The 10,897-nt window shown below is 40.0% G+C and overlaps 1 protein-coding gene across 1 annotated transcript; it reads right to left on the bottom strand.

Annotated features, from left to right (window-relative positions):
• Positions 1–5,489: 5,489 nt before the first annotated feature.
• Positions 5,490–10,891, bottom strand: LOC125487646 (neuroblast differentiation-associated protein AHNAK-like). Its single transcript, XM_048619586.1, has one exon. It carries the CDS (start codon positions 10,729–10,731, stop codon positions 6,904–6,906), a length of 3,828 nt encoding a protein of 1,275 aa, XP_048475543.1. The 5' UTR covers positions 10,732–10,891; the 3' UTR covers positions 5,490–6,903.
• Positions 10,892–10,897: the final 6 nt, after the last annotated feature.

The raw sequence follows: 10,897 nt of genomic DNA on the forward strand, positions 1-10,897 counted from the left end.
TTTGTTTAATCAAAAACATTAGAGCTTTAAAAAAAAAACCTGGGCACTTTGGAGAAAATGAGTAAATATCAACTTTTATCTTTGACGTCAAAACTGTCACACAGCTAACAAGTTTGTGGCTATGTTGTTTTAATAAATCATTTCTGCAAAAAAGCAAGTTCACTTACTGCTTTAGCAAAAAAACAGTTAGGGATCATAAAATAGTGTCCAGACATATTTTGGCAATTTTCTGTGATCTCTGTTGAATTTCATTTTATTAATTCTTGGGATTATGGATGCATAGCCAACATTTATTAACCATCCCTAGTTGCTCTTGAGCACTGTTGCCACACTCTCTGTGGTGGAGGGTAGTTGCGCAGTGTTGTTAGGAAAGGTGTTCCAATATTTTGACCAAGCATCAGCAAGTCAGGATGACGTAGAATTTAAAGGGCAATGTAGAAGTGGTCATGGTGTTCCCTTTGCCTGCTCTCTTTGTCCTTAGCCAGATTTAGAAAACGCTTTTGAAGAGGTCCAAGTGTGTTTCTGCAGTACATCCTTTATATATTACAGCAGCCTTGTTGTCTGGTGATGAAAGGAGTGGATGTATTAGGAAGTGTTTGGGGTGCTGATTAAGAAAACTGCTTGACCTAGATGCTTTCAACATTGAGTATTGATGGAACTGCACCCATCCAGGTGAGTGAAGAATATAAGTTATCCCTTGTAGGTAGTAGATAGGCTTGGGAAGTCCAGAGGTGAGCTACTCACTGATGAACACCCATCCTTGTCCTTTGTTATAGCCATACATTTATGTGACTGGTCCAGTTGAACGTCTGGTGGTTGGTAACCTCTAGGATGTTAATGATGGAGGCAACGGCATTGAATGTCAAGAGGTGCTGGCTAGAGTTTCATTCGTTTGGAGATTGTCTTAGCCTGGCACTTGTATAGCTGTAATGTTACTTATCACTTACCATCTCAAGCCCTGAGGTTGGTCCACACTTTATTACGTGAGGAGTTGTAGAAATCTAGTATAATCAGTGAACTTCTGGAGGCAAGGTTGTTTTGGAAGATAGTTCATCCTTTCTCCTAGGGCTAAGATGGATGGCTTTCAATAATCACAACCACTTCAGTTGATCTCAGTATATGAATCCAGCCTGTGGAGAGTTTACCAATTAATTTTTTTGTATCCTTGATGCCACCATAAACCTGATTGTGCCTTGAGAGAGCTGAAAAGGCAGAGAAGTTTACAAGGTATGAGTAAATATTGGATTTAGGGTTGTATTCCTTAGAAAAGAGGAGACTGAAGGGTAGCTTTATTAAGCTGCACAGAATTATGAAGAGCCTAGATAGAGAGGAAAGATCTGAATCTCCTAGTGGTGAGGTCAACTGCAGGGGCACAAATTTAACGTGATTGGTAGAAGGATTATAGAGGACATGAAGAAAATCTTTTTTACCCAGAGGGTGGTGGGTCTCTGGAGTTCCAAGTTTGCCGTCGTCAGTGACCTTCCCTCCATTATAAGGTCAGAAATAGGGATGTTTACTGATGAATACATAATATTCATTGCTCTTCACAACTCCTCAAATACTGAAGCAGTCAACAGACTTGGACAATACTTAGGCTTGGTCTGATAAGTGGAAGGTAATATCTGCACCATATGAGGCAATGACCATCTCCAAAAAGGAAGAATCCAACGACCAACTTTGCACATTTATTGGCCTTACCATCATTGAATCTCCCACTCTGAACATGCTGAGGATTACCATTGACCAGAAACTGAACTCAGCCAGTTACATAAATACTATAGCTACAAGAACAGGTTGGAGGCTGGGAACTTTAAAGTGAATAACTCATCTCCTGACTGGTCAAAGTCTGACCACCTTCTATAAGGCACAAGTTATGAGTGTAATGGAGTACTCTTCGTTTACCTGGATGAATACCATTCCAATAACTCTCCCCTAAGAAGCTCAATACCATCCAGGGCAAAGCAGATTGTTTGTTCAGCACCCCGTTGTCATTCACTCCCTTCACCACTGACTTACAGTGGCAGTAGTGTGTATTCTCTACAAGATGCAGAGCAACAACTTGCTCACGCTCCTTCAAAAACACTTTCCAAACTCACAACCTCTGACATCTAGGAGGATAAAGACAGTCAGTTACGTGGGAACACCACCATCTACAAGTTCCCCTTCAAGTCACATACTGTACTATCCTGACTTGGAACCATATTACTTTTCCTTCACTGTTGCAGGGTCAAAATCCTAACAACATTATGGGTGTTCCTACACGACAAGGACTGCAGCAACAGCTCACCACCACCTTCTCCAGGGCAAATACGGGATGTTGGTGTAGTCAGTGATGCTCTCATCCTTTGATGGAATTAAAAGAACATTATTGGGTCTTGATATAATAGTAAAAATGACTTGCAATTCATGAGGCAGTAATCAATTGATGTGTCAACACTATCTCTCTGCAATATTGTTACATCCATGAATTGACAACAGTAATTAAAGCAAGCCGGAGTGTTCCTGAATTGTTGGCCTCTTTTTAAACAAAAATAGTTTAACTGTTTACAGAACTCTGTAGCATCAGTGTTTACAAGGCTACAGTACTTACCCATTGCCACTAGAGCAGTCTTTTATCAGCTATGCTGAGCAATATCTAGTAACACTGAAAGGAATCACAAGACACTTATGCCTCTGAGGTTGACCAATCAGTGGCAGGGGAACTCCACAATCCTGGGTTTCATTTCCCGATTAATGTTCTGACAAAAATGCTCTGCTCCACCATACCTTGCATTCAGTCTCAACTTCTCACCCAACTGTTATAACCTCAGGGAGAAGCCATTGGCCTTGTGGATCTCATTTTGTTCGCTCTTTTGATGACTGTTTTTCAGTGAAATTATTATGAAACAACGTCAATGAGTCACTTGATCCTGAGCTCAAATTGAATCAGCTATCTTAGCTAAATTAAGGTGGAAGCAAAATCTAATTTCTGCATCTAATTTCATATCATTGTTCAATGCTGAACTGAATGCGATTAATTTGCCATGTCAGATATGATATGAACTGAATGCAATTGATTTGCCACATCAGATATGATTCTATGAATATTGCAATTACTCAGACAGATCCAGAAAGTTCCAAGATTGAGATGAGACTTGTACTGAGCTAATTTACCTCACATGGAACAGCTATTTGTCTCTGCTCCACCAGCTAGAAACAAGAAAACTCATGGATCTTAGGTAGGGACAGAATGGCCTTGTCTCTAGGCCAGCAGCGGTTGAATATCCTAGTAATACTCACAGTCTCAGTACTCATAGAACCATAATCCTAGCACTGACCTCCTTAAATATAAAACTTGTGCTGCAGGAATGTAGGGTCACAAACAGATCTATGTTTTTGTTTTTATTCATGGGATGTGGGTGTCTGACCAGGCCTAGCCTTTATTCACCATTCTTTGACCATCTCTAACTGCACTAGATAAGGTGGTGGTAAGCTGTCCTTTTTAATTGCTGAAATCCTCAAGTTTCGATACATCCATGTGCTGTTAAGGAGAGAATCCCAGGATTTTGACCCATGGACAGTAAAGGAATGCATAATATAGTTTCAAGTCAGGATAGTTTGTGGCTTGGATGGGATTTTTCAGGTGGTGGTGTTACCATGCATTTCTGTCCTTGTCTTTCTTGATGGTTGAGGTCATGGGTTTAGTGCTGTCAAGGGAGCATTTGTGAGTTACTGCAGTACATCCTGTAGATGATACACACTGCTGCCATTGGTTTTGAAAAGAGTGAATATTGCAGGTGGTAGATGGGGTGCCAGTCAGGTGGGCTGCTTTGTCCTGAATGATGTCAAGCTTCTTCAGTGTTATTGGAGTTGCACCCAGCTAGGCAAGTTCAAGAAGGATGATAAGGTTACACCCTTTAACTATATACTAGACAGTCTAATATTAAGTGAGGATAATTTCTTAGACTCCATCATTCAAGATTGAACAGTAACATTGGAAATGCAAGGTAAAATTAAGAACAAATTTAACGGAATTGTTTGAAAACGTAGATAAAACGTTTCTGTGGATACAGAATATAGGATCTTCAGAAGGTATTTGTTAAGTTGTCGCACAGGAAGGAGGGAGGCAGCGTTATAATGGTAATGTCACTGAGCTAATAATCCAGATAGCCAGGCTAATAGTCTGGCTTGAATTCCGCCATAGCATTTAGAGAAATTTGAATTCTATAAGAGTCTTGGATGAAGAGAAGGACTAGTCTAATGCTGACGGTGTAACCATTGTTGATTGCTTTAAAAACTCATCTGGTTCACTAATATCCCACTAGTCTGGCCAAATGTGATTCCAGACCCACAGCATTGTGGTTGTCTCGTAACTGCCTTCTGGGCAATTAAGATTGCACAGTAATTGTTGACCAACCAGTAATGTTAAAAATTTAAGAGTGCTTTTCTGGAGAGCCATACGGGTGGGTAGAGGGGCATTGGTTAGCATGGAAAGTATGATGGGCTGTGGGGTGGGCAGAATGGATTGGCTTTAGTGGGAGTGTTTTGAGGCGGGGGCTTGAATGGGAATGTTTTGGGGGAATGGAAGAGGGCTGTTCCTGTTTTTTCATTTTACAGCTTGGACAAAGTGCCTGTACACAAAGGTGGCCCTTTGAGGCAGTCGACTTCTGTACTCAGTCGTCCCTTTGCCCCTGAAGTCCAGCCAGTATACAGACACCTGAGATTCCTGGAACCACTGCTGTAGCACTCAAAAGTGGGGCACAGCTGAATGTCTGCCAGAAGATCTGACTCTGGTTAACACCCCTCCCTTGGAAATGAAAATCAAATTAACTTGGCACTTTCTTATGAGTCACAAGTGAAAATTCAGTCCTTTCTGTTCAAGCTGCTGTTCTTCAGATTTGTAAGTTAACAGTAAACTGAAATGGTAGCTCTGCAAAACCATAAGAAGCACAATAGAAGTGGGAACTAGCTTGATGGCTGTTTGACTCTTTATCTTTGAGGTAGGAAATTTAGGCAGGGTATTTCTTTCATTTACTCCATAAAATAGAGATGACATTCAGTGTTTGATGTCCCACCAGTATCACTGTTGGACTTGTGAACAACAGAATATATCCTTTTTGTCCAGAACAGCCAATATTCTACAATTCCAACTTTTGACATTCAGTGACCTCAATGGGTCTCGGGATTTGGGATATGATTAACACAATGGCATACCTTCTGGCACACTTTCAGCTGTGCCCCACTTTTGAGTGCTACAGCAGTGGTTCCAGGAATCTCAGGTGTCTGTAAACTGGAAGTCTGCTTGGCAATGAAGGGATCACAACCAAATCCAATGCTCCACTCGTCTCTCTCTGAGTAGTGCTTAGCAAGAATGGCACTGCTTAAATTATTTTTCTCTCACCTCAGCTTTCAGTTCTCCTGTAGCTATCCTATGATTCAAATCAAAGATTTGGTCTCTTGTTTCTTAATTTGGATAAAAACCATGAGACAGAGACAAGACCAGCTTCTAATTCAGGGTAATGAACAATTTATTTGATTTTTACAAGGTACGCACTTGTCTTACATTCCCATCGTCTACTGTTTGCCATAAAAGTGCAGACAGAATTATGAAGAAAAAGTTCTATTAACAACACTTTAGAATGGAACAAAGAAATGGTAAGAAAAACTAGAAAAGTCACAATTTTCCTATAATTTGTAACAAAAGGAAAGGGTTTGTTAAGTTACAGGGCATTTGGTGCTATCTGTGGACTCAGACAAAGCAGTATTTTAGTCCAGTGCTGTAATATACTGCTCTTAAATACTAATAAACCAGATAGTGCAGGCTCTTTCGCAGGCCTGCCGATACATGCTGTTAGCAAGCCTACCTCAGACCACCCTTTCTATTCTGAAATTTACACTTGAGAGCACTGCATTTATCAACCAAGTTGTATTGCCTGGAGGTAAAGGGAATTGGGAGGAGGAGAGGGTGGGAAGGGAATGGGCTATTTGAAGTGCAAATAAATTGTGTTATTTAATTTAGTCTGTCTTATATTTGATACCGGTGACTCAAACGGATCCAAATTACATGGTTGAACATTGAATGATTTCCTTGGGACTTCTTTATTTGTGGCTTTGGGAGATAGGACATGGGAATAAAAGATTACAGCAGCAGAAGCACAAGATAAAGGGGGCAGGATGGCATTAACACTCAGATTCACAGTGGAAACATGCCTTGACTAGATCCACAGACCAACAGTTAATACATTTTACAAAGAGAAGAATTTAAGCTATCCAGAATAGATTTTTTTGCAGCCCTGTAAGTTTACAAGGAAATAAAATTGGCCAAACATTATTGCTGTTAGACTCTGGCAATACAGCACCAATAACTGGACGAATTGAGTCTGTTCCGGCTAATGCCAAAATACACTTTTCATATAGATAGGATAGCTTCTATTGGTCTAAAGACAACTTAAACTCTTCCTCTCCAATTGTCTCTGCTCAAATCATTAATCAATAAAACCTCTCATAGATTAGCTGCATTCCATTGAATAAAGTAAGCTAGAGAGAGCACCAGTGATTACATGTTTTAACACCTCAATTTTATCAGTATATGAAAATAACAAACCACTACATAGAAAATGTATCAAAATAGTTTATTTTTCTGCTAGTAGGCTATTGCTTTCAGCTTGTAGTAATAGAACTTTAGTTTGTTGTGTTAGCTGTTACAGAAGTGTATTGAAATATCTGCAGGTCAGATCTGGCTATGGTTCAATCCTCGCATTGTAAAAAGGAAAACAATGGCTCAACACTTTTAAATAATCCATCTGACTTTTGACCTGCCAATGAGATAGGGATGAAGTCCAGTGGACCTCTGTGCCTTGGCTTATGAGTTAAAAGTAATGCAGTTAATTTCTATTTACAAGGACACGGGCTCTATTTACAAAATTATTCTTTGTTTTTGTTGATATTTAGTTCTACCTTAGGAAGACGGAATCCTGCTCTGGATCCACTTTCGTTGCTGGATGAGGAGGATAGGCGGGTCTTCTTAGAAACTAGAGAGATACCACTGCCCTCTGCTGCTGCCTCACCTTCACCAAGGGTGACCTCATAGGAGCCCTTTGACTTTGCCCCAAAGCCTCCAAATGTTCCAAATTTCAGTTTTGATTTCTTTCCTTTTGTACCCACAGCCGCCTCTCCAAAATCTACTCTATCTTTGGGGGATGATGGTGAAAGGTCATGCTCATCACTCAGAGATGACGACCTATGACGTTCTGATTTTTTGCCTTTAAATATTGAGAAATCTAGTGTGCCTGACTTCCCTTTTGGGGAAGTGTTTATGTCCAAACCAGAAGCTTTACCAGATCCAGCCATTTCTGCTCCTTCCATTTCAATGTCACTGAATCCCAGGCTACCCTTTGAGCCCTTAATATCAATCTTTGGTCCAGACACACTGAATTCACCCTCTGCTCCTTCAATACTACTTTTCCCTTTAGACTTAGAAAAATTAAATTTGGGCATTTTAAGTTTCCCCTTTTTTACCTTAACCCCCGAACTATCTATATCATCTTCTGGCAGCCTAATATTTGCCTGTGGTCCTTTAATTTTGACATTTGGACCTTGTGCACCTGAAACACTGACACCTGTTGCCATTTGATGTGCTTCTACATTTGGCCCTTTTATTTGAAATTGAGAATGTTTAAATTTAGGTATTGTCATTTTATCCAAAGGAACATCAAGATCAGCCATTGCTGCTTTAATATCTGCACTTATGTCTGAAGCTTTGACATCAAGCTCTGGACTTTTCACATCAATTTTGGAACTGGAAACAGCAACACCACCTTTGATTGTAGGGCCTTTTGCATCAAATTGCACATCAGCTGTCGGAACTTTTACTTCAGGGCTCTTTACTTTAGCACTTAAGTTCACATCTGGTACAGCAACATTTATACCTCTCTTTATGTCTTGCTCAAACTTTGGTTCAGAAAATTCTATGTTAGCTTTTGGCACATTAATATCAATACTGGAACCTTTTCCTTTTAGACCACCAATGTTGATATTTGATGTATCCATTTTCACATTTGGCCCCTTAATGTCCAACTCAGGGCATTTTATATCAGTATCCAAACTTCCTTCTAATTTAGGGCCCTTCACATTAACATCAACATCAGATGCAGAGATCCCTTTTATCATCTGTCCTGCGAGGTTTATATCAGCTTTTGGAAGATTGATCTGAGGCATCTTTAGCTTTCCTTCTCCACCTTTAATGTCAATATCAGCACCACTAACATCTATATTAGGACCTTTTACATCCACATCTGGTCCTGTAAAGTTTCCTTTGATATTTGGGTTGGAAATATTGACATCTCCTTTTATCTGTGGATGCTTTGAATCTAAGTCCAATTTAGGTGCGGAGATGTCAACTGAAGGTATTGGAATTTTGGGTCCTTTGAATTTACCATCAGCATTTATGTTCATATCAGGTGTTTCAAGATTGACATGTACAGCTGGTGTCTTAACATCACCTCCTATCTTCACTGCATTTGTGTCGAGATTCAGATCAGGACCTTGCAATTTAGTACCAGAAATGTTAATTGCAGGCATCTTCAGCTTTCCTTCTGCACTCTCAAAATCACCATCTGGTGACTTGAGACTTGATCCTTTCAGTTGTAGATCTGGACCAGAGATATTGGGTTGAAGGTCAATACTGGGTGCGTCAATGTTAACCTCAGGTCCTTTAATTCCACTCTCTAATTTTGATGTATTAACATTAATGTCCACACCTGAACCTTTCAATTTGGGTCCTGAAATATTAAGCTTTGGTTTCTTTATTTTCATTTTTAATTTGCTTTCTGGTTTTTCAATATCAACATTTGGAGCATCAATGTCAAAATCTATTTCAGGTCTCTTTATGTCAATTGTTGGTCCTTTTACATCTCCTGATACTTCACCTTTCAGATTTGTGTCCTTTAAATTAATATCCAAATTTGGCTCAGACATTTTGGATGATTTGATATTTAGTGAAGGCAATTTTAATTTTGTGCCCTTAGCTTTGAAACCATGTCCTTCCAAGGCAACATCCGCATTGACATCTACTCCTGGTGCTCTGATGTCAACATGTGGACCTTTTACATCTGCAGATGAAACATCAATATTAGGTGCTTGTAAATCTCCTTCAATTTTTGAACTAGGTAGTTCACCTTTAGCTTTTGATGATGCCAGATCAAATTCAACATCTGGAAATGTCAGCTTCATTTTTCCAAATCGCTGTTTCTTTACTTTTGGATGCTTGATGTTCAGTTGTCCATCGGATGATCCAAGTGTTACATTTAGATCTGGGGACTTAATATCTGCTTCTGGTTTGGATAGATCAAGTTCACTTGTTGGAGTGTTCACCTTCACATCTCCTGCAGGTTTCTTTGATTTGATATTGAATTTGGGCATCTTAAATTTGCCCTTTTTTCCTTTGGTGCTTATGTTCAAGTCTGCTGAATCAACATTTAAATCTACGTCGGAACCAGAAATGTCTAGAGATGGTGCATTTATGTCACCTTGTGGTCCTTTAATTCCAAATCCAAATTTCGGCTTCTTCATTTTTGGCATTTTCAGATGTGCACTTTGACCATCTGTATCTATCTCAGGTGCACTAATATCAACACCTAAACTTGGAGATTTAATATCAGGACCCTCAATTTTGATATCAGGTGCCTCAATATCTACTTTGGGACCTTTGATGTCAAAACCTGAACCTTTAATGTCACCTTCCATGTTAATATCAGCTGCAGCACCACCTGGCAGTTCAGGACCCTTAAATCCAAAATCTAAATTAGGAGCTTTCATTTTGGGTAAAGAGATGTTAATGCCTGGCATTTGAAATCCAGGGCCTTTGATTTTACCATCAACATCCAAATCTACCTCAGGAACTTCAACCCCACTTTTTATCTGTGGTCCAGAAATACTAACATCTGTCTCAGGAACATTGGCTTTAATGTCCACATCAGGTCCTTCTAATTTGGTTCCACCCATCTTAAATGTGGGCATACTGATTTTTGGCATTTGGAACTGTCCGTGTGCACCCCCCAAGTCAATGTCTGGAGTCTCTACATCAATCTTTGGTCCTTTAATTTCTCCCTCTATACTTGGTGAAGAGATGTCAATGGTCTGATCACCCTTTAATTTTGGGCCTTTGAAATTTAAATCAACATTGGGAGCTGTTATATGTGGCAAATGTATTGAAGGCATTGAAAATTTTGCTCCAGTTTCTTTAACATTAGGTCCCTCGATATCTAATTTGGGACCTTTAATGTTCAAATTCTTGCCTTTGATGTCACCCTCCATATCAATACCAGGCACCTCCAAATCCCCGGAGACTTTTGGACCTTTAAGTTCCAGGTCCAAATCAGGCTTTGGAACCTTTGGAGCAGAGATATTGATTCCAGGTTTATTAATCTTAGGGCCTTTGATGTCACCAGAAAAATTAACATCAGGGACATCGACATCTCCCGAGAGTTTTGGACCTTTGAGTTCCAGGTCAAAATCAGGCTTTGGAATCTTTGGCCCAGAAATATTGAATCCTGGTAATTTGAATTTAGGGCCTTTGATTCGGCCAGAACTTCCCTCAATGTCTAGATCTACATCTGGCATTTCTATACCACCTTCCATCGCTGGTCCTGTTAGATTCACATCTGCCTCAGGGAGGCTGGCATCAATATTCACATCAGGCCCTTCTACTTTCCCTCCACCAAACCCAAATTTTGGCATTCTGATTTTGGGCATGTGGAATTTGGAACTCGGACCCTTAATATTAGCCTCAGGAGCATCTATATCCACCTTCGGGCCTTTGATCTCACCTTTTATGTTGGGAGAAGGGAGGTCAACATCGTGGTCAGCTTTCGCCTCTGGGCCTTTGAGACTCAAATCAAGATCAGGAGTCTTGATCTTG

The sequence above is a fragment of the Rhincodon typus genome, chromosome 43, assembly GCF_021869965.1.
Source record: "Rhincodon typus isolate 14 chromosome 43, sRhiTyp1.1, whole genome shotgun sequence".
Classification (NCBI taxonomy): Eukaryota; Metazoa; Chordata; class Chondrichthyes; order Orectolobiformes; family Rhincodontidae; genus Rhincodon; species Rhincodon typus.